The sequence below is a fragment of the Otolemur garnettii genome, unplaced genomic scaffold, assembly GCF_000181295.1.
Source record: "Otolemur garnettii isolate 467f Iridium unplaced genomic scaffold, OtoGar3 scaffold00020, whole genome shotgun sequence".
NCBI lineage: Eukaryota > Metazoa > Chordata > Mammalia > Primates > Galagidae > Otolemur > Otolemur garnettii.
In genome coordinates, this window is record NW_003852415.1 from 25,312,241 (window position 1) to 25,335,890 (window position 23,650).

The 23,650-nt window shown below is 44.3% G+C and overlaps 2 protein-coding genes across 2 annotated transcripts in view; one reads left to right on the forward strand and one right to left on the reverse strand.

The window, feature by feature from the left end:
- CCNK (cyclin K) overlaps positions 1 to 17,516 on the forward strand; it is a 31,263-nt gene extending 13,747 nt beyond the window's left edge. The window contains exons 2-11 of the mRNA XM_003787032.3: positions 363 to 613; positions 1,066 to 1,147; positions 2,985 to 3,116; positions 7,271 to 7,376; positions 8,090 to 8,147; positions 9,145 to 9,314; positions 9,656 to 9,942; positions 10,927 to 10,960; positions 14,098 to 14,169; positions 16,143 to 17,516. Of these exons, the coding sequence (XP_003787080.1) occupies positions 417 to 613; positions 1,066 to 1,147; positions 2,985 to 3,116; positions 7,271 to 7,376; positions 8,090 to 8,147; positions 9,145 to 9,314; positions 9,656 to 9,942; positions 10,927 to 10,960; positions 14,098 to 14,169; positions 16,143 to 16,768 (1,764 nt within the window). The 5' untranslated portion in view covers positions 363 to 416 and the 3' untranslated portion in view covers positions 16,769 to 17,516. The remainder of the gene's footprint in view (positions 1 to 362; positions 614 to 1,065; positions 1,148 to 2,984; positions 3,117 to 7,270; positions 7,377 to 8,089; positions 8,148 to 9,144; positions 9,315 to 9,655; positions 9,943 to 10,926; positions 10,961 to 14,097; positions 14,170 to 16,142) is intronic.
- A 451-nt stretch (positions 17,517 to 17,967) lies between these two features.
- CCDC85C (coiled-coil domain containing 85C) overlaps positions 17,968 to 23,650 on the reverse strand; it is an 83,901-nt gene continuing 78,218 nt past the window's right edge. Inside the window, exons 4-6 of the mRNA XM_003787033.3 lie at positions 22,917 to 23,012; positions 22,093 to 22,191; positions 17,968 to 21,230 (exon numbers count right to left, since the gene is read on the reverse strand). Of these exons, the coding sequence (XP_003787081.1) occupies positions 21,141 to 21,230; positions 22,093 to 22,191; positions 22,917 to 23,012 (285 nt within the window). The 3' untranslated portion in view covers positions 17,968 to 21,140. The remainder of the gene's footprint in view (positions 21,231 to 22,092; positions 22,192 to 22,916; positions 23,013 to 23,650) is intronic.

Consider the following 23,650-nt stretch of genomic DNA (forward strand, 5'->3'; position numbering starts at 1 on the left):
CTAGCACTCTGGGAGTTCAAGGTGAATGGATTGCCTGAGCTCAGGAGTTCGAGACCAGCCTGAACAAGAGTGAGACCCATCTCTAAAAAAAAATAGCTGGACGTTATGGCAGGTGCCTGTAGTCCTAGCTATTTGGGAGGCTGAGGCAAGAGAATCATTTGAACCCAAGAGTTTGAGGTTGCTGTGAGCTATGATGCCACAACACTCTATCTAGGGTGACAAAGTGAGACTCTGTCACAAAAAAAAAAAAAAAAAAAAAATCCAGGTACTATCTAAGGATGTAGATTATTCATAATTGTTGGGATTGCTCATAGCGTGGAGTATCCCTTTCCAACTTTGCTTTCTTTTTATCTTTCTCTTAGGACTCTAACATTTTCATAGAACCTTTTGGAAAGAACAAAAGTCTAGTTCAATAAATGAAGGAGAATAAAGAAAACTCAAGCCCTTCAGTAACTTCAGCAAACCTGGACCACACAAAACCATGTTGGTACTGGGATAAGAAAGACTTGGCTCATACACCCTCACAACTCGAAGGACTTGATCCAGCCACTGAGGCCCGGTACCGCCGAGAGGGGGCTCGGTTCATCTTTGATGTGGGCACACGTTTGGGGCTGTATCCTGACTCTTCCTGGAATCTGTTGTAGATAGGGTCCACCACTGCTGCCAAGAATTACATTTGGTACTGTAGATATAATATACAGAAATTTCTCTGTACCAGAATAGTTCTTAAATATGTGTGTTATTTAAATATTGTTTCTGATTTTCCTGGCTCTTCAGAGTTTTTTCTATTTCAGGTTTATCATTTAAAAGTATAGACTTAGCCATGAGCAGGTGGCCACCCAGAAGGAAAACAGGTGCCCATTAAGATCACAGTTGAAATGTTTCTAACAGCTTATAAAAGCATAAAACCAGAATTCCAATACCCTGAGATTTCCATCTTCCTGCTTTGCCACTGATGCTGTTTACCACTGATTTTGTTACTGTTGTTTATACTTATTGTTTTTCTGCACTGAAATAAGAAAATAACCTGTAAGTTATTGGTTAGAGTCCTTAACAAAACAACAGACACTATGATACCCTAGCAACTGGAATAATTTATTTTCATCGCTTCTATATGTTTCATTCCTTCAAGCAATTCCCAAGATATGTAAGTATTTGGATTTTATTATAATTACTATCATATGTTATTATTTTCACACAGTTTGGTGAATTAATTATAGTCTCTTTTTATCATATTTTTTCAGAAAATATTTATTTTTATATGGTATATAATAGATATGAACAAAATTAGGATTAAACTTCGTTGCTTCCATTAACCGTGTTCAAATCTTTTTTCATTCAGGCTAATATGGACCATAGTCATATTACACTTTGTATTAAAGTTGACTTCACTGTTATATTTCCAGAGTTAAATCTGGGCTTATAATGGTGACACAACAATAACCAAAGAAGCAAAATGGAAGAGAAATTCACAGTGTCATGTTGCTTATTCTTCAGTGACTCCTTGACCCTGTACTTTGTCTTATTCTCTGCAGGAAATCTAGACAGGGAAGCTCCCTCAAGTAGCTTTTAGTCCAGGATAGGAAGTGAAGCCATCAGAGAGGTACAGGAAGAGAGTGCTGTAGCATTGAAGGAGGAGATTAGTTACATCTTAGAGAAAGCAGGGAAGGTGCTAAGAAGGAGGTGCCAGCAGTAAGTTAAAAAACTTAAAAATACATTGGGCATAGAGATGCTCAGTCAGTAGTCCAACAGAAACTAGTATAAGTAGACACAAGGGCAGGCAGGCAGCATGTTGTCTGCCCAGCCAGGAGCTTCATTTGGCAGAATGGGAATGATGGGACCCTATGTGAAAGTTTTCACCTACCATCATGAACTTTGAACACCAGACTTCAGAAATTTGTAGATAAACAGTGAAGTGACTGAAAGATTTCATGAAGAAGATGATATAATTAGACTTAACAGGAAGATTATGTTATTGGTCTGTTTTGGTTTGGGGGGGTGGGGTGCTAAGATTTTACTTAGATTAATATGCATAGCTTCCTCACTAATTTGTGACGTTCTTGAAGGAGAAGACTGTGGCGGAATCAGTTTTTGTACCCCTGGCTGGTGTTTGACATCCAGTGTGATTGGTATTATGTGAGGAGAGTGGTACATGGAAGGGATCAGAAGGAATGTAGAGAAGCTGAAGATGGAGTAGTACAGACCTCAGCACTATAAGGACTAAACCAGGGTTGAGGTAACTGAGGAAACAGCATCTTAGTCTGTTCAGGCTGCTGTAATAAAATTCCTTAAACTGAGTAATGTATGCATATGAACAGAAACTTATTCTTCACAGTTATAGAGGCTATAGAGTCCAAGATCAAGGTACTGGGTAGTTTCATTGTCTAGTGAAGGCCTGTTCCTCATGAAGGGTGCCTTCTATATGTCCTCACATGGTAGAAAGGAGGGACAAACTCTCTTGGGCCTCTTATAAGGGCCGTAATCCCATTTATGAGGGATCGCCTCCCTAAGGCCCCATCTCTTAATAGCACCACGCTGGGGAGAGTTGTGGGAGAACTATATCAGAGAGGAATGTGTGGGCAGTGGTATGGGGATGGATTCCACAGGACACACATTGAGTTGTGCTCTTTCTTTTTTCATAGCAGGACTTACTGTTCTGGGGTTGTCATCTTTCAGATTGGAATATAAAAAGGAAGTTAATTTCTGTGACTTTTCATTTTTGGCATATTCTTTGTTTACATGAGATTTTCTTAAGACAATTAAATTTTAAATAATTTATGAAACCAATTTTTTTGTGTGGGGGGGGTTATATGTGTAAAATTTCTTTTAGTTCCTTCAGGCTTTAGAGTATTAGAGTATTTATAAATGAGAAAGAAAAGTAGAAGAATCAGGGGAACGGGTTTATTATGAGGGCCAAAAATCCTTGTGGTTGTCTCTGTGTGATTGTTGATAACAAAAATTAAGACCTTTTATCTCCCTTTTAGGTGACAGGAGCTTGTTGTCTGTTTCTGGCTGGGAAAGTAGAAGAAACACCAAAAAAATGTAAAGATATCATCAAAACAGCTCGTAGTTTATTAAATGATGTTCAGTTTGGCCAGTTTGGAGATGACCCAAAGGTAAGAACCATAACTTCTTGCCTTTACGTGTTCATTCCTTGTGGTAGTATTCTAAAACTGTTCCTTGTGTTGGCAGGGGTGTCTACCACTGTCTTGAGCTCCTAAGAGGACCTTATATAGAAGATACTCCCTGCTTTTGTAGAAGAATAGGGAAAAATAATGTATCCAACACTTAATGCACTTGCATGGTGCTTCCTAATGTGCCCAGTAGTGTTCTAAGCATTGTAGAGGCAGTCCCCTTATTGGTGTTAGCACTCTTCTTAGGTTTAGTGGTGATGGCAGGGTCATATCTCCAGCTAGCTTCTGGGTCAAACAGAAGTGTATATGCTACATGTACGTGTACAGATGCCCTACATATGCCATTTGTCTTTTGTGTCCCAAGAATATTAAAAGGCTTCAATGTTTGCAGCACTTTCAGGCATTCAGAGATTTATACGACCATACCATCCATCCTATTCCTACCCCACAACCCCTCCCAATGTCAGCAAGTGGTGTACAAATAATTGAACACATGCTTTTATTGTGTTCTAAAAATACCACTTTCAGGGACCAATGGCATTTTTCCTCCACCTCCATTTTTATCACCATCTCCCTATTATAACTTTTCTAGCACCTGTTAATTATCCTTCATAATATTAGTTTTTTAAAAAAACTTTGTATTTTACTGTAGTTTGGGGTTCACAGCAAAAAATGAATGGAAAGTACAGTTTTCCATAGATTTGCTCTATGCATACACAGCCTCCCCCACTATCAGAATCCTCCACCAGAGAAGTGTGTTGGTTATTACTGATGAGCCTGTATGAGCACATCATCACTCAGAGTCCATAGTTTATACACGTATAAGGGTTCCTTCTTAGTCTTTTATGTTCTGTGGGTTTGGACAAATGTATAATAACATGTATCCACCATTATAATGTCATACAGTGTATTCATCCCGCCCTCCCTCCTAACCCCTGGCAACCAGATCTTTTACTGTCCCCATAGTTTTACCTTTTGGCTTCTTTCAGTTAGTACTATGCATTTAAGTTTCCATTAGATAAATTTTTCTCAAATAATCATGCACATAATTCTCTCCCCTTCTCTACTGGAAAAGTCATGAGAATAAAGACTGTGTCTGTTTTGTCTCATGTCTACTTCAGTAGCAGGACAGAGTAGGCATTCAGCAGCTACTTTTGTGGAATAAATGACTGCTACTATATGGGAGAACTCATAATCACAGTTAAAGCTAAGGTGATTAAGTTCAACACCATTCATTGTCTTATTTTTTTTCTTAACTAGCTTGTATTATCTTACATCACTATTTTTCTCTTTGCCAAATAATATTTATATGTGTGTATATAAAATGTGTAGTCATTTCCTCACTGCTTTGAGGAGTTAACAGGACCCAAAGCTGCTTTTGTACATATTGTGGCTATAATTAACACTAATATTTTGTAAATATTGTCAGTATAATACTGTCCTTAAACTTAATTATGTATCTGTTAGCCTATTTATAAAACTTGAAACCTATTAGGAACTCATTAATAATTAAAAATTCAACCATCAGATAAAGTTTTTGATGCCCATGGGTATTTGATTTTTACCAACTCATGAGGCCCTGTGCCCTGAGTGTCACAAGTCCAAGTGTGGGGACGTGCTATGCATCAGTCAAGTCTTGATCCTCAGGCTGGTGAATCTTGTGGCTGACAAGCCGTGGTTAAGGATTAGCATCAAACAGATCTGGGCCCATGGCATGGTGAAGACACATGGCAGCAGCTGGTGTGTACTGTCCCCCGGTGCCTTGGAGAAGTCCCCCTTGACTTTGAGCATACATCCACGATAGCATCAAATCAGAATACCAAGCCCTGGTCCAGGCACAGTGAAATAAAGGTTCTGCAGCCCCTATAGTAAAAGGAGGATTGCCATACCAATTAGACCTGAAAGGGCAAGAAAGCTTTGCAGCCTGCCCCTTCCTTTGCCTTGTGCGGTTTTCCCAGACATGATTTGGGAAATAGGGGCCAAAGGAGAGCACCCTGGATGTGGGAGCAGTGAAGACACCATGGAAGATGCTTTCCTTAACAGAAAATGAAGGCATTTATTTGGGGGAGGCAGTGTATTTAGGCAAAATAAGACTGAAACACATGGAACTTTTTTTGCCTTAATTAGCTTTGCCTTAGCTGTATAGCTTTTCCCTATAATCATCATGTATTTAGCAAATATTTTAGCTACTGTGTTAGGCACTAGACATAAATACTTGGCAAAACAGGCATGGTCTTTCCTTAATGACAGGATGAATTTCAGTCAAATAATCATATTTGATTATAACTATGATAAATGCTATAAAAGATTATTTAAAGGGGCTATGACAGTGTTCCACCCAGAGACCTGGACAAGTACCCCAGAGAAATATGGAGCTGAAAGAAAGCTTCCCTGAGGAATAATGTTTGCTTGAATACCTATAATTACCCCATTAATTGAATATTTAGAACCACAGAGAGAGGGCAGGCCTTGAGCTGTCTTGTGGCACTAAATGGACTATAACCTGGAAGCCAGATGGCACACTTAGTAAAAGAATTGTTTCTAAATTTAGGGGAAATATTGAAGCTGCTGGGGAATAGGTAGGGACAATGATAGGCAAAAGAAATAAAGTTCTTTTAATACTCTGTGAAAGTTACTGAGATTTTAAAAAGCTTTCATGAGAAAACATTTAGGAAACTAGGGTAGAAAAACCTTGCCATGTTATTTGGAGTAGTAAATCATTATAGAATCACATCTGTGTCCTATGAAGTAATGCCATACTTCTAAATGAAAAGCTGTTACCTGCGTGTCTGCTTTTTCTGAAGTTAATAGGTTTATGCAAACGGTGAGATTTTCAGTTCTCTACAACGCCCTTTCTTCTCTGATCCCAAATAAGTAATTCTGTCCAATTTGTTCTTCCTGCACAGTGTCTTGGTTTTATTTTACATTGTCTTCAGTGCTAGATACAATCAGGCTAGGCAGCATAGCAGTTGAATTCAAGAAGTACCTGTTTAGGGACATTAGGTAATTAGTATAATAAAAGAGGAGATTTCATTTACAATAGCAAAAGTTAAATATCCAAAGAGAAACCTCGTGGAAGCCTTGTTGGGGTGGAGAAGACTTTAAAACTCCTAAAGGACTGAAAAGATTTTAATAAATAAATTTTTGATAGTTAAAATCTCTATTTTTCCTAATTGTTCTGTAAGTTCAGTGAGTTCTCAGAATATCAATAGCTTTTTTTCCTAGAATGATATTAAATAAAATGATACTAAAATTTAAGTGAGAAGGGATATGCAAAAATAAGAAGAAACTTTTTGAGAAAGAGAAGTAATAATGGAACTACTGTGTTTCTCTTCCATATCCTTTTGATCCTAGTATGGAAGTAGATCAATAAACAGAAAACATTTTATATGTGTATATATATGTATATATTTATGCATACACAAAGTTTAGGATGTGATTAGAGTAATATTTTAAATAAGAAATGATAACTCATTCAGTAAATGATGTCGGGACAGCTAATTTCCAATCATGAAAGATTTAGGTATAAAAATAATGTGCTTCTGTTCACACATACACTGTATATGCCTGTGTCTGTATTCACATACATACTGTAGATAGAACTTACTGAGTTTTCATGAGGCTGGCTATTGTAATCTCCTTCTTAAAGTTTCAATGAAAATTCCTCAGGGATTATTTTTTTTAATGGGGGTCTTGAAAGAATCTACACAGTTCAGTCCAATTATCTATAAAGTAAAACTAAGTTTTATAAAGAGAGACTCATGTATATATTAAAAGTAATAATATTTCTGAGGATCTTTATTTAGTTTCCCAGGTTGTTTTGGGTTTTTTTTTTTTTAGTTAACCTTGTGATTATTTTATCTTCCTCCTCAGAGTTCTTCTCAGAATTTGTTAGTGTCTCTGTTAAAAACCTGAGTGGGATCATATCTAACTCAATGACACCAAAAAAAAAAAAACCTGATTGAGAAAGAGGAGAAAAGGAATAAAAACGTTATTCCACATATAAGTTATTCTATATAAAAAACTTAAAATGTAACTTGAAGAGAGAATAAATAGACAAGAATGCTCAGTTTTTAAATGCAGTTTAAAACTTGTGATGGTAATTATTATCCCAACATTTGCTTTTTTATTTTTAGGAAGAAGTAATGGTTCTGGAAAGAATCTTACTACAGACCATAAAGTTTGATTTACAGGTAGAACATCCATACCAATTTCTACTCAAATATGCAAAACAACTCAAAGGTAAGAAAAAGTTTTTTAAAGAACTCTGTTATTCTTAAATCACTTTTTTATAATATAATACTCAAATTACACTTCTCAAAAGAAGAAAATAGTAAGTTCAATGTGTAAAGTACTGAAGATGTAGTTTGCTTGGACAATTCAGTAATCTTACCTGTTAATGCTGTTTCTTTAATGCGTAAACAGACTGTCATCTCGTTGACAAGTGATATAAAAGACAGGAAAATGAGGGAGGGTTAATAGTGGGACCATACCTATGAAGCATATTGCAAGGGTACAAGTCAAATCTATCAAGTATAGAACACAAATGTCTTAACACTGTGATTAAGTAAATGAGATAAAAGCTATGTCAATTAGTAGAATGTAAGAACTCCAGTTTGTATAAATAACACATTGAATCCCACAAAGGTATTTATGATCTATGTATATATGACTTAATAATAAAAAAAAAGAAGACAGGAAAATGACTCAGAATGTTTTAAATAGACTAATAAATTAGCCTTGGAGCCGAGTTTCCTATAAATGGTGGTTTAGTATAGGTCATGTGAAAAGAACAGAGGGAAGATGTGGACCCACATCATTTGTCCTCATTTCCCAGGCTCAGGCTCTTTGCTGTGTATTAGAATGAGGCTAAGTACATAAGAAGTTTTAAATAAATTCTCGTGGAGTTTTTTTTTTCTATTACTAATAATTTACCTTTTCTTCCCCACTTGTAGGTGATAAAAACAAAATTCAAAAGCTGGTTCAAATGGCATGGACATTTGTAAATGACAGGTATTCACGTTCAAATGAATGTTGATTTAATTATAATGTTTTAAAATAAGCAGACACTTTATGGCTCATTTAACCCAAACTTCTTATTTTATATCAGAAGAAACTGACTTGCCTCTCCTTAAAGAGCCAGTTAATCAGTCACATTCCAGTGGGGAGGGGATGATCAGGGACTGCCCCTACCAACATTTTTTTTCCCCACATGTTGTCTTGTCCTCTTTCTCATTCTGGCTTTAACATGGTCAGAAACACTAACAAATACTGATGTACTAAAAGCACCTTCGATGGGGTCCATCCCTGACCCACCCACTACATGCACTGGAATGTGAGGCTTAATGGCCAAGCTGGGGCTAAAGTTCACTTCATTTGCTTCCCAGCAGAGGAGTTTCTTTCTGCCCTGCCATGACGTGGTGGTGTGAGATGCTGAAATCTTATCACCAGTTTGAAACACGAGTCCCAAACAGTATTCCAGAAAATTTTGACAACTAAATACGTAGACCCCCATTTGCTTCTATAAAAAAAATACTTTCCTGTAATGGTTTTAGGGTCTGTTCTTCTTATAGCCCAGAATTTAATGAGGTGCTGTGGTGAGGAACAGAGTGCCTCTGGACAGAGTTGCTGTCAGCCCTACCTTGTGGCAGTCAGAGAAGCCTCTCTCATATTTGACCTCCTCATAAGATTTCATTAGAAGAAGCAATTCAGTGGCTAGGATTTCAATAATTTAAAGAACATAAATCATTTCCATTTGTATTTTCATGAAATGTAGCTATTTTTAAATGTGCTAAAATCCTTCTGATTCTTTAAGAAACAAATTAGTAACTATGGTTAACTGAATGTGATACCTTGACAAGACTAAAGGCTTCCTTTTTTATTTACAGTTAATCATGTTTAGGGAAGAATAAGAAAATTAACATTTAAATATGGCTTCTAATCTGCATGCATTGGTTTAATTGTGTTAGATCATACAATTCAGGTAATCTTTCTTTTCTTATTGAACTAGTCTGTGCACCACCTTGTCACTACAGTGGGAACCAGAGATCATAGCAGTAGCAGTGATGTATCTTGCAGGACGTTTGTGCAAATTTGAAATACAAGAATGGACCTCTAAACCCATGTATAGGAGATGGTGGGAACAATTTGTTCAAGATGTCCCTGTTGACGTTTTAGAAGGTACTGTGCATGCTGAACTTTCTTGTGGTAGTGTTCCATGTTTACTCTACCTGTGAACCTTGAGTCCCAAGAATGGATTTTCCAAAATTGGTACATATAAGGAATTTTTCAGAAGCATCTTTAATTAAACTCTAATATATAAGTTTGTTCTTTGTCAAAGCTCATAGTTTTGGTGAACTAAAAAATATACACTAGTGTTGTGCATAATAAAGATTGATTGGATTGCAAACGTGATTCCTGCTTATTGGTCCTTGTAGGGAAATCATAACTAATTTTTTGCTAGGTAAAATTTTATCTAAAATACGAATTTCTACTAAATATAATTGTCGGCTATTGTTTAGACATCTGCCACCAAATCCTGGATCTTTACTCACAAGGAAAACAACAGATGCCTCATCACACCCCCCATCAGCTGCAGCAGCCCCCATCTCTTCAGCCTACACCACAAGTGCCACAAGTACAACAGTCACAACCATCTCAAGGCTCTGAACCATCCCAGCCTCAGCAAAAGGACCCCCAGCAGTCAGCCCAGCAGCAGCAGCAGCAGCAGCAACAGCAGCAGCAAGCGCAGCAGCCCAAGAAACCCTCTCCACAGCCTAGTCCTCCCCGACAGGTTAAACGAGCTGTGGTGAGTGGGCTGTGGCAGGGCCCTGGACGTGGTGAGCTTTCCAACTGGCAGTACCACACCTGAACACCGTTCCCATTTCTGATAGATTGAACTGAACACAAGAAGGGGGTGTTCAGTCTGACTGTGTGTCAGTGGGGAGCCTGAAAGCTAATGTGGTCCAAGGAAGGTTTCAGAGGAAGGGCTTCTCTGAGAATCAGGAGGGCTCTATCCTCCTAGTGCAGTGCCCACCATCTGTGTCATCTCTGCTAGGGCTCTGACTCCTATCAGAGCTGAACTTCCTTGTGGTAGTGTTCCATGTTTACTCTGCCTGTGAACCTTGAGTCCCAAGAATGGATTTTCCAAAATTGGTACATATAAGGAATTTTTCAGAAGCATCTTTAATTACACTCTAATATATAAGTTTTTTCTTTGTCAAAGCTCATAGTTTTGGTGAACTAAAACCTAGCAGACTACATGCAGCTGCCTGACCCCACAGGGTGAACTGTTTCCTCCACCCTGAGTGGTCCTGACTACTGTGTGCTGACTACTAGAGAAATTGTCTCTTCAGTGCCCTTCATGAGTGTTGAGTTCTTTAAAGTCACATGGGGTATTTGTAAAAGTTCCTAGTAGTAGGATCACAAGTCTGTTTTTCTCCATGGTAGCAACCCCACCCAGTGGAGGAAGCCATTTGTTGTCCCCAGCCCCCACAGGAAGCCATGTGGGATGCGCTCACATCAGCATAACCAAGGATCACCTACAGGAAGTGCAGTAGGACACCAGAAATAATGTTCAGAACCTGCTGTTCTAATGTAGTCTGTCTGTCAGAGTTGGAAAAGGGAAAGAGGAAGGGAGTAGAAATGATAATCTATTAGAGGCCCTGCAAGTTTAGGCCAGAAATATGAGGCCCTGTTCTGTCACTGTGATTCTAGGAGTGCCTGGATAATCCTTATTTCTCCTCACTATACCAGCACTTAGTTAACAATTGTATATTTTCTTCTGTAACAGGTTGTCTCTCCCAAAGAAGAGAACAAAGCAGCAGGTAATTTCCTGTTCTGATTTTTTGTTTTTAGTTTTATGTGTCTCTATACAAAACTTTAAATTCATTTAAATTCTTAGCCAACATTGTTTCCTTTCTTATACAGATTGGCCTTAAAATTTAACCTTAGAGCCCATCAAAAACTTTTCTCTGTCTACCAGAAAAAGTACACTATCTTCTGTGTTTCTCAGCTGACCATATATTTTTAGATTGTATTCTAACAATAGGTGTCAATACAGAAGACATTATTGGCAATAAAAATATACTCCGTAACATATATAAAATATAGATGTACGAGAACTGTTGCAGCAATTTTTAGAGATTCATATGCCAGTTATAGCAGCAAGAGTCCAGGGCCACCAAGATCCCCTCATGAGCCCGAAGCATGGTCAGGGTGAAGACTGGGAAGTGGACTGTGGTGTACTGCCCAGAGAGCCATGGTGGCCCAACCTGCCTTCTTCTAAATGCATTAGGGCTTTTTCACATTTGAAGCACCCAAAGCTGATTAATCTGTTTCTATATTATAAACAGAGGAAGTGAGCAAAATCTGAAACATTACAGAACAAAAAATTAGAAATGTTTTATCTGTGTCAGTCTGCCCTGTCAAACTGAACTCTTTGTAGGCACTGACCATATTTACTCATTCATTAACCTGCTGTGAGGTCTTCAAGTTAGGATAAAGCTAAATTTTTTTTCAGTGTCTGTGAGGAAATGATGAGTTCAGTACAGGTGAATTTTTGTTAACTGCAAATTGACAGACATTAACTTTGAGACACAAGAGTGGGCCATGCTCCATGCCATGTGGAGTGTGCAGTCAGGATGTGATGATGTGCAGGTCTGTCAGAGAGGCAGGAGAAAAGTCACTCATAAACCCGGAGGAAGACTTGCCTTTGAGCAGCTAAAGTTCAGGGGATAGAGCTTTTAGGTAGAAGGATGCAAGTGGTCAAAGGAATTGACCATTTGGGGAAAATGGAGAGGAGTCTTCCTGGAATATAAAGAGTTGAAAGGAACTAGCTTTTGGTGGAGTTGAAAATGTGGTTTAGGACCAGATCACAGAGTCTGCCTGGAGGAATATGGATTTTGCAGAGGCAGTGAAAGCCATTGGAGATAGCAGGGAGATGGCAAGTCAAAGTTCATTTAAAAATGAGTTTCCTGGCTCGGCGCCTGTGGCTCAAGTGGCTAAGGCGCCAGCCACATACACCTAAGGTGGCGGGTTCGAACCCCCAGCCCGGGCCCGCCAAACAACAATGATGGCTGCAACCAAAAAATGGCCAGGCGCTGTGGCGGGCGCCTGTAGTCCCAGCTGCTTGGGAGGCTGAGGCAAGAGACTCGCTTGAGCCCAGGAGTTGGAGGTTGCTGTGAGCGTGATGCCATGGCACTCTACCCAGGGGGATAGCTTGAGGCTCCTGTCAAAAAAAAAAAAAAAATGAGTTTCCTGGCAGCAGTAAATAGGACACGTGGTTGGAAATGGGGAGAAGCTTGGAGACACCCAAGTAAGATGTGGTGTGGCAGGTGGCAGTGCCCCCCATGGTATAAGGTCTCAGCAACACCACGCAGCATGGGCCAATAGCCCCAGGGCTACAGAGCACTCCAAAAGTGTGCAAACACAATATTACCGTGCACTAGCCAAGACAAAGTATGCACCAGATTACCAGGAGTTTGTAAGAAAAGTGAATGTAAAGGATCTCATTAATGAAGTTTTATATTAGTTACCTGTTGAAATATAATATTTGACCTATCAGATCGAAATAAAATACCATTGAAATTAGTTTCAACTTTTTTTTATTTTTAACATGCCACTGAAAAGTTTAAAATCATATATATGTGGCATTTATTATGTTGTTGGACAGCACTGATCTAGATAGCTTTAGCTGACTGGCTGTGGGAAGAGAGGGAGGAGGTGCATGTCTGAGGTGAGAGTAATACCACTACATGACACAGAGGGAAAAGGTAGAGTGCAAGGTGCTGGCACGTGAGTCTGGAGATGGCCCATGGTTTTGGTGGAGAGATGGATGATAGAGATAAAGGTTTACAGTCATCTGCTTAGAGGGAGTTGAGTCTCTGAGGAAGAAGATAAAGAGAAAAGTCCCTGAAGCTTGAATTCAGCCTGTGTTTGAGAGGAAGGAAACCAAGAGAAAGTGGTCAGCAATGCCAGAGGACATGCAAATCTGAGTGGTGTACAAGCCAGATTAAAGTATGTTTCAGGAAGACACAGCATAAAAACAGAAAGAGTTCTTTTTCCTTTGAGTGTGCACACCCTCTGCCTCTTAAATAGAAGAGATTGAACTTCTATAGCAGGGGTACAGGGGGCCAGTTCACTGTCCCTCAGACCGTTGGAGGGCCAGACTGCGGGCCCCGGGACGAGTCGGCTGCTAAGCAGGACAGGCAGCAGCGGCAAAAACACCAGGCAGTCTGGATAAATGTCCTAGGCGGGCTGCATGTGGCCCGTGGGCCGTAGTTTGAGGACACCTGTTCTGTAGCCTCTCTTGAAAACCTAGTGCTGTCATTGTGGATGCTGGTTACATTATGCTATCTGATCCCAAAGGATAGACTATTTTTTTCTACTCTGAGTTGTCCTGACTTTGTGCATTTATGAACATTGTATTCTTCCTCTTGTCTGTACACCAGCCTCCATCACTCTACTGACTTCAGTTAATGTGCTGCTTTTGGCATGTGGCCAGCTGGAAATCAGTATTTGTGAGAGAAAAAATAATTTGTCTAAGAATACAAAAGTAGAAATTCCTCTTGTAAGCACCCAGGGGTTTGGTAGCATGCCATTGCTACCGGGAGCTTGTGTTTGCCTCTGTGGCGTGAGGACTCCAGGTGAAGAGCCCTGGTAACTGAGATACTGCTCTGCAGTTCCCACATTGGAAGGACTCGTCTGAAATGGTGAGGAAACTTAGGCAGATGTGGCAATGGCCCAATGACAAAGCTAGTGGGTTTTGTCTTTGGTATTTGATTTGTTAACAGGATTAGAGCATACTGGTTTAGCTGAAGCCTTCCTAAAGTCTTGGCCATATCTGTTCTAACTGTCCCAAAGAAATCTCTGGTAGTATGTTTGTCTTTTTCTTTTTTCTTGATGACATGCTTATTCACATGAAAAGGTATGAGTGGTTTTTTAATCCACTTTTTCTTTTTAGAACCACCGCCACCTAAAATCCCCAAAATTGAGACAACTCACCCACCACTGCCTCCAGCCCACCCACCTCCAGGTAAGCACCTGCTGAAGCAGCTTGGCTAGCTGTCCTTGTAACCTGTTGGAAGGACAGATGTGGCAGGTCCTGGGAGCTTAGAGAAAAGAGACTATGTGGCCGAGACTTAAAAAATAGCCATGTACAAGGATCTTTCAGAAATTGTCCTTATTTGAAGATGTTACAAATTTTAAGTCCATCTGTATATTCTCTAACCTCTCACCTCCAGAAATGCACATGATAAATGGATTTAGAGTGAGTTTTAGGAAAACAGAACTCTGCCAAAGATCCAGGCAGAACTGCTATATGTTAGACTCCAGGTCTCTCTCACACCTGCTTCCTGTTAGCAGGATGTCTTCTCTGAGGGCATTTTGAAGAATAAGCAATTGTTCAGAGTCACATGGAGAGTACATGAAAGAATGGAAAGTTCTCAACAGGTACACAGTGACCTGGGAAGCCTCCTAACAGCACTAGGAAAGAGGAGGAGAGTTATAAAGAATACAGTGTTCTTTACCTGGGCATTTTGGAAGATAAACCATTAATCTAGAGAAGGCCAGGGGTAATACATGTTGTTCAAAACATGTGGCAATTCCAGAGATCTCTCTGTGCCCCATCAGCAGCTCTTTTAGTCTGTTGCACATTGGTTGGCACATGTGGCTTACAGAAAGGTGTGTCTGTAACAAATGGGCTGCTGAGTCAGTTTCTGTTTCTTTCTATCGTGGAGGTTTATATGCTTTGAGTGAACAGAGGCATCATTTTCTACTTCAGGCCAAATCCCACAATCCCCAGTTCAATATGAACTTTGCTTATTAAAAAGATGCCTGCAGTTGCTTATTTAATATTTATGGATCATTAAATACAGTTCATTTGCTCCTGAGCTGGGGGTTATGTCTCCATTGAGGAGAGATGTGACACATGGGGGCCCAGGTACCAATGCCTATGTTTAAGGGCTCCCACTGTGGATAGCTGGGGGCGAGCCTGGGACTTGAGCGAGATCTGGGAGCCAGATAGTTGTTAAAGGGGCCATGGTTGGAGAGAGAACAGAGCCTGGCAGTGAAGAAAGGAGAGAGCTAGGGTTCCCATGAGGTGCAAGATGACTGGAGAGATGTTAAGGTCAGCAATGATGCTTAGGGGGTAGTTTGGTGACGGTTTATGGTATTCAGATATCAGGTATGCAGAAGGGAGTGAGGTGCTGAGGGGAGACCACTTCCTGTTCCAGTTCAGGCCCAAAGGACAAAGCTGGGTGTACTGGTCACTGAAGAGGCCTCAGAGTTGAATGTTATGAGAGTTAGTTTCTTAAAAGGGAAAGAGCATGTTTGTGGACCCAGCTGGCTGTGGCATTAAGGCTTGTGTGGGAACATGCCAGCACCCTCTAAGGCCTCCTGGGACACATGGAGGGTGGGTTCTCAGCATGCGAGTGTCTCGGGAATGCCAGGTGCTGCCTGCCCCACTGCACACACATGCAAGTACTCATCTTGAGAGGAAACTGCTGAGAGTGTACAGTGATCTGGCTTCTCTTCAGTAAAATAAAACCAGAATTGCTACTTTGATGGGTACATTGGGAATGACAGAGACTTTACAATCTTTTTTTAAATGCCACTGCATTCATTTGACCAATTCTTGGGCTTTCTGCAAAATGCCAGTGCTACAGACAGTAATTCGATGTGACTCTGGCTCCCAAAGTCAATCTCTGGGGGTAGAGACAGGCAGAAAGATTGAGGAGCCTGGGTATGTGTTTGTGCTAGGAAGAGGGATCTGTAGATCAGGGCTGAGGGAGGGAAACACAGGGTTATCACAGTCATGGGGAGGGCCCTTCTGACAAATAGTGGGGAGATACATAATGGTATCAAGACATGGGATGTAGGCCCACACATTGGGCCACAGAGATGGCAGCTGTTCCCTGCTCCTCTGCAGGAGCTACTGCCTGCCAGTCCCTTCACAGGGACCAAATGTACTGAGCCACAGCCAGGCAATGACTTATCTCTCTCCTGCAGACCGGAAGCCTCCCCTTGCCGCTGCCTTAGGTGAGGCTGAGCCACCAGGCCCAGTGGATGCCAGTGACCTCCCCAAAGTCCAGATTCCTCCTCCGGCCCACCCGGCCCCCGTGCACCAGCCACCACCGCTGCCACACCGGCCCCCACCTCCACCCCCCTCCAGCTACATGACGGGGATGTCCACTACCAGCTCCTACATGTCAGGAGAGGGCTACCAGAGCCTGCAGTCCATGATGAAGACTGAGGGCCCCTCCTATGGTGCCCTGCCCCCTGCCTATGGCCCACCCGCTCACCTTCCCTATCACCCCCATGTCTACCCCCCCAACCCACCCCCACCACCTGTGCCCCCTCCCCCTGCCTCATTCCCCCCACCTGCCATTCCTCCCCCTACTCCTGGCTACCCTCCACCTCCACCTACCTACAACCCCAACTTCCCGCCTCCACCCCCACGCCTGCCCCCAACCCACGCAGTTCCACCCCACCCTCCTCCAGGCCTGGGCTTGCCACCAGCTAGCTACCCACCTCCCGCTGTCCCCCCTGGAGGACAGCCACCTGTGCCCCCACCTATCCCCCCACCCGGCATGCCTCCAGTTGGGGGGCTAGGGCGGGCAGCCTGGATGAGATAACGTGACGCCTTTTTCTTTTTTTTTTTTTTTAACAAGAGTTTTTCTAATCAACTTGAAGAATAGTTTAGGTGGGTAAGCAGCAGGGTACCTTGTATAATGCTAGACAGTTGCAGTATGAAAAGAATGGACCAGCCCCCTGGGATGAAGTTGGGGTGCTCCTCATGTCTAGAGGATGGAGACAGCCAGCTTTCAGTGTAGCCTGGGCAGCACCTTTTGCCATCTGACTGTGTACGTAACTTGGTTTCCACTAACATCATCAGAGTCCTGCACTGGGTTACTTTATACTAGTAATAAATGTTAACCAGCCATATTGGCTCAATAAATAGCTTCAGTAAGGAGTGATCTTTCCTTCTAGAAATCAGTGCCTATTTTTCCTGGAAATTCAATTTTAAATAGTCTAATTCCATCTGAAATCAGGCTGTTGTCATAGTTTTTATTCAGTGATGTTCTAATGACACCCAGAAGGGTCAGATGAACCACGTTTTTGATTTATAAATGTTTGCATCCTTTGTATTAAAATTATTTTGAAGGGGTTGCCTTGTTGGATGGCTTTTTTTTTCCCCTCTAGGGAGAAGGAGAAGTATTTACTAGGAAAGTAATGTACACATATGTTTACATCTATTTGCAAATTCCTGTACATAGAGATATATTTTTTAAGTGTGAATGTAACAACTTACTGTGAATTCCATCTTGGTTACAGATGAGACTCCTTCAGTCAGTTATCCAAATAAAATCAGTTCTGAAACTACCCTTTTGTTTGTTGTGGGTGGGAAGTGGGACAGCAGGCTTTAGTAGCCCTGGATTGTGGGATCCACAGAAGCACTTTGGGTTCCCTGGACCCTGAAGGCCAAGCAGAGGCCCGGCAAAATAACCTCATAGCAGCCATACTGAGCCCAGGACACCTCTGAGTGGGTTAGGGTAACTGCCTCCTGGTCAGCCGCCACCATCTCATGTCTGCATTGGTTTTTGGAGGAACTGGTTGCGTTCCAAACCAGTTTTGAACTTTCAGGCACCTGTGCATAGAACACAGGTTCTTAAGTCAGGAAATTACTTCCATTTCTGGCCATGACTGGACAAGCAACTGCACTGGGAGTAGCCTTCACCATTCACCCTTAAGGGCCGAAGCTCACCATGTGGGGAAGAGGCTATCCAGGAACCCTACCACCCACAACACAAACAAGCACTAAGCACCCAGCCAAGAGGCTCGCAAAGAGGCCTTTATTTATCTAGCTCAAAGTATACACTATCACAATCTTATTTGTTACTCCTTTTACTAAAATAGTTCAAATCAGTGTTTTTACCACACTATCAAAAAGTTCTATTTCTTTTTCTCTCCCCAAATCAAAGTGGTTTAATAGAAGGTAGGAACGGGCCAGGAGTCCCCAGGTTCCTGACTCTGCACAGCACTGGGGTGGGAGGGGATGGCCCCAGGTCTCATTGCAGTCACCTTCTACAGAAAATAGAGCATAGCTGCCAGGCCTGGGGACAGAAACCAGACGTTCTAGCCCGTCTCCAAAAAGCAGCACAAATACTTCCCCCACCCCCACCCCACAGTATGAAAAATATACACCTCTACCTCTCTGCAGTCATGCATTTAGTTTCTTTAAAAAAAAAAAAAAAAATCAGTAGTATGTATTTTGTTTCTTCTCAAGTTTCAAGAAAAAAAAATGAAAGGTCACTTTTTCTTCTTTAAACACTGATGTGTAGCTAATAACTGTTGAATAAAAATGTGCCACCCTATAAAATGTGCTCAGCAGATATGACTCCAGGATGGCTAGGCCACCTGGGTGAGGCTGGAAGGGTACATTTCATCACAGTGGGACCTGAAGCCAAGCGCTGGACTTCAAGATCTGGAATTGGAGCATTTGAAATGGAAGTGGCTTCTGAAAGGACACCCCACCAGGTGCTTTCAGAGCTAAGGCTCCAGAAGGGAGGTGTCACCTATTGTCACTCTGCTAGTAGCAGAACCAAAAGTCACACTGAGCTGTTCTCCTCAAAGTCCCCTTATGGGAGGCTCCATCTGACCCTCTCCAGCTTGTGGCTCTGCTCTTTGCAACTGCCATTATATATCCAGGAATGTAAGGTTGGAGTCACTGCTGGCTTTTTTAATCAGCTAGTATGGTATGTCTGAGATATGACTTGTCGCAGAATACTGTCCTAGAAAACCATCCCAATGCTGCTGTGTTGGCTCAGGGGCATCACAGGCAGGAGGGTTCTCAAAGAAATGCTCCACTGATCCCCTGAATGCCATGCAGCATTAGGGAAGAGGGTCACTTCCCTCCAGAGGGGAAAGGTTGCTTCAAGGCTGCCATTCCCTTGGCCAAATTGCAGGAGATCTGCAGGTGCCAAGAGCCTTTACTTATTGCTTATTTCAGTGGTGGCCAAGCCAACCTGATCCAAATAGGACTTACATGGGCTCTAGACTCAGTTCCTACCCAAAATGAACCCACCCCCCACCCAGGCTGCTCTGTGGTTCTTTGGATTCCAAGATCCAGAAGGGCCCTCCTCCCCACTCCCCAGTTCAGCTGCCCAATTGGGCAGGAATTACCTGGTATGACCACAGATGGTCATCCAGCTTCAGGTCACACACCCCTAAAGACCCCAAAGAGCCTCTGATAACACTCTCAACAAGAACAGCAGGCCCATGCCCATGACCAGCACCCACTCAGCACTCCCTGGACACAGTGAGGGCCGCAAGCCTTTCCCCTGAGAGTGTGTGACCCAAGGAAGCTGATGGCAGACACCAGCAGTAAATGCTCAGAATAAAGTCCCCAGCTGGGGAGAGAAAGAAAAGTCATTTCTCACCCCTTGCTTGGGTCCTTATCTTCTACTTGAACCTAAATGAGACCCGCTAATAGGAAGACAACCTCTTTGGGCTCTTCAAGTGCTATAGCATGAAGCTCTAAGCACCACTGGGAGGATGTAGGAGTCTGATGGGTGGACGAGCTAGACAAAGCACATGTGGACAGCAGAGGCTGGCTCAAGGGCATTCACTGATGTCAGGAAAGTGGCCTGTCCCTGTCTCACAGGTTCTGGGATCTCATTTCTAATGTGCCATAAATCATTTAGCCACTCTGGGCCTCATTCTCCCTGCACACAAAAAGTTAACTATTACACTTTACAGTCTGTACAGGTCTTTTACACTGTTGGTGTCATGTGACCCCCCCCCCAGCCCTGTAAGGAGGGCCTTATGCTGCCCATTCTATAGCTGAGGACACTGAGGCTCAGAGTGGAAAGTAACTACTTTTGATGGGATAGTGAGGCAGCAAAGCTCGACTTGGGCTTCAGATCTGCCCAGCCCACCTGCCCAGTACCTCTCCAACAGATTGACCCCATCTAGAAATGGATGGCCTTGCACTGGGAGAAAAAAGGAACTTCAGAGACCCCATTTTTCCACCAGGGGCCCAAAGAGGCTGAGTGACTTATTGAAGGTCATACAGCAAATTAAAGCCAGAACTAGGTCGGGAGACTCCTCCCCAGGGAGAACAAAACTTTTGTCAACTGTGGCTCTGATAGGTCCATCAACAGTGACCCAGGCTGTGGCTAGGCCCTAGGAGAGGCCACAGCCAACTAAAAGCTGAGCTGTGGCCCAATGCTACCCATCCAAAGATAGTCTTGTGTGGCTCTCCAGAAACTCTCCATAGGACCTTCCTATGTAGCTGGCCCATCATGGAAACCACAGAAAGGGATATGTCCCAGACACTGGGCTGAAGGAACACAAAAAGATGGGGCACAACCTGGCACAGAGTGGGGGGGACATTGCAGAGTTATGTTGGGGAGGTGGGGGCTGATGAGCTCTAAAAACAAGCAGCAGCTGACATCAAGACAGCTGAGGACAATCCCCAGGCAGTGAGGGGCCCTGGCTCCCAGAGCTGGGTGTTAGAGGAAGAGGCTGAGATGCCAAAGCAGCCTCCAACCAGCCATGGACCAGCAAGTTTCTTCATCCATGACAAAGGGAACCCAGTTCTTGGTGGGCTGGTGGCAGGCCACAGCATGCAGGCAAGAAGTGGTGCCTCTGCATGAGGATCCAGTGGCTTCTGTCCAGTGCGGGTGGCATTTGGGGGTGGGGGGCAGGACAGAGAAGCTTGGGACATCCCTGGGCCTTCAGCCTATCCTCATGGAGGCCACTCTGCTGCAGTGAATGGTCGATAGCTTCTCATCCTCCCAGTTTGCTGGTGTGTGAGGCAGCAGATGGAGGCCTGGCTGTCAGCATGAGACCCACAGCAACCAGGCCAGGGCAGGCAGCATCCTATGTACAGTTCACCACAGAGGAAGAAGACAGTGGCTCAGCCAGAGGTCCTGCCCATGTCTAGGGCATGAACTCTCCCTGGGAATCCAGGCAGAGTGAGCCCATGTCCATGGAAGAACAGCCCTACAAAGGCCCCTTGAACTGGTTCCCAGACAGGTGCTGCCGGATGGAGGGCTTGGAACTGGCAGCATCTCCCAGTTTTCTCCAGACCACCTAGAAAGAGAGGTGAGGTGAGGGGAGAAGGTGAGGTGTGAGTGGAGGGCTCACCCCAACCTACCCGCCTCATGCTCTACAGAATCACCCATATGTCCAGAGCCATGGAGCCAGGAAGGGAAACTGAGGTGCTGGATACCTGGAGTCGGTCAGACCAAGTCTTTGCACACCCACACTCACCCCACACCTGCCCTCCTAGGCAGGTCATTGCGGGGGTGGCTCACCTTCAAAGCTGGGAGGGCTCACAGGCCCAGGAGACAGGGCCTCTCCCCTCCCCCCACATAGGCCCCAGTTTAGACCTTGTGAAATCCCTGCCCTGCTACTCCCCCAAAGGTGCAAAGGAAGAGATGACAATGGTCAGGTGGGTCAGGGAAGAGGGTCTCCAGGTCAGACCCAGAGACAGGATCATTTCTAGAAGCCAAGGTAGCCCCAGCCTCCCTGCTAGCAGGGCAGAGAGTTTATACCTGCACTGCCAGCTCCAAGCACCTCTAGCTCTGAACACCCCCTGCCCAGCCAGTAACCACTAGGGGGCACCAGCAAGCTGTGGAGGGAGGGTGTGTGCAAGCACCTAGGGTAAACAAGACCAGTGCTGAGGAGTATGGGGGAATGGAGCACAGGCTCTGTCCAAACCCCAGTCATGGCACTCCATGGGCAGAAGCAGATCTGCCGAGACCAGAGCTCTCTGAGAAGGGCAGGGCAGTGGTGACAGGCCCAGGCTGCAAGGCCTCTAAGGGCCCCCCAGCCTTCCAGGGCACCTGGCACTAGTGGAGTCCCACACGGGGAAGGGTGTTACCATGTTGGGCAGCCCTAATCACATGAGCAGTACCAGACCCCCATCCCCAGTCCCTGGGAAGTGCCTCACGTTGCACATCTCGCGAACAATGGCCTTCTCCTTCTCACTCAGGTCCTCCTCACAGCTGTCCTGGAGCTGCCGATCCAGGTTCTCATGTACCTCCAGGACCTGAAGGAAACAGGTCTCAGGGTTAGGGGCAAAGGCCACCAGCAGGCCCGGGGAGGTTCCCTGCTACAAAATGAAGCTGGAGGACCCCGCTGCTGGACTGTGAGGACAGGGGCATGGGGAAAACTGAGGGGCAGGTCATCCCCTCACCTCACTGTGGACTCATACATGGGAAGCAGCAGCCCCAGCTCATGCTGGGAGAAGACAGATTGGGTGGGCTTTCTACATCACTCCAACCCAGAGCCCACCAGCAGGGAGGAGCCAGCACTTGTGCATGTGGGCAGCACAGGTGCAAGCATGGGCATGTCCATGCACACCCATGCACGACATCCTTGTGCAGACACACAGGAAGGACAGGAGTGGGCACTATGCTCAGGTGTGGAGCTCCAGAGAAATCAGAAACCTGCCCGCCTGAGCCTGGGACCTGTGAGGGCAATGGCTGCCCAGAGGGAGGGCCTGGGAGTCCTTCCAGTCCCACTCCTGCTCCTAATTCTCTAGCTTTGGGGTGAGCGCCTGCCCTCCTCTACCCCAAGCCTCACTTTCCCTAGCTGCAGTGGCTCCCTCACGGTGCTGCAGGCCATGATGGCCACCAGCCACCCACACAGAGGGGCATCCCACCACTGCCACTCAGATGCTCCTGGATTCAGGGCATATGTGGTCACAGGTCCTATAGTCCAGCAGTGCACCTAGCATCTGGGGGCTCCTAGAGAGCAGGTGGTGACCCTTACCTTCATGGCATGCACAACAGCCTCAGGCTTCTGTCCTGCAGAACTGTAGCCAGCAGGGGTTGGTGAGGGCAGCTCAGGAACAGGGCAGGCTGGGCCCTGCAGGAAGGAATAACACACCTCAGCTCATCCTCGCTGGCTCCCAGGTGATAGGCAGCTCAGGGAGGTCCCTGATTCTGTGGGCCAGGGCCCAGCAGGAAGTGGGAACAGAGGGAAGGCAGGTGTGAGGACTGGGCACCCAAAGAGTCCCAAGCCCCCTCAGGACAGTCCCCTCTCTTTGCAACACACCAAGTCTTCAGCAGATGAAATGGTCCCTTGCAGGGCAGAGATAAGAGGAGAAGCCTGGGGCACCACTGTCCCTCAGGGTCCCCTGCAGCTGCCCACCCACAAGGTCTAGCACATTTTGCAAACAAAGTACAGCCAGGGGGTGGCACCTGTGGCTCAGTGGTTAGGGTACCAGCCCCATATACCAAGGGTGACGGGTTCAAACCCAGTCCTGGCCAAACTGCAACAAAAAAATAGCCTGGCATTGTGACAGGTACCTGTAGTCCCAGCTACTCGGGAGGCTGAGGTAAGAGAATCACCTAAGCCCAGGAGTTGGAGGTTGCTGTGAGCTATGTGACATCACAGCACTCTACCTAGGGCAATGAAGTAAGACTCTGTCTCTATAAAAAAAAAAGTACAGCCAAGGAGGAAAGAGATTCTAATCACACAGCATGATGAGGAAGGTCTGGATT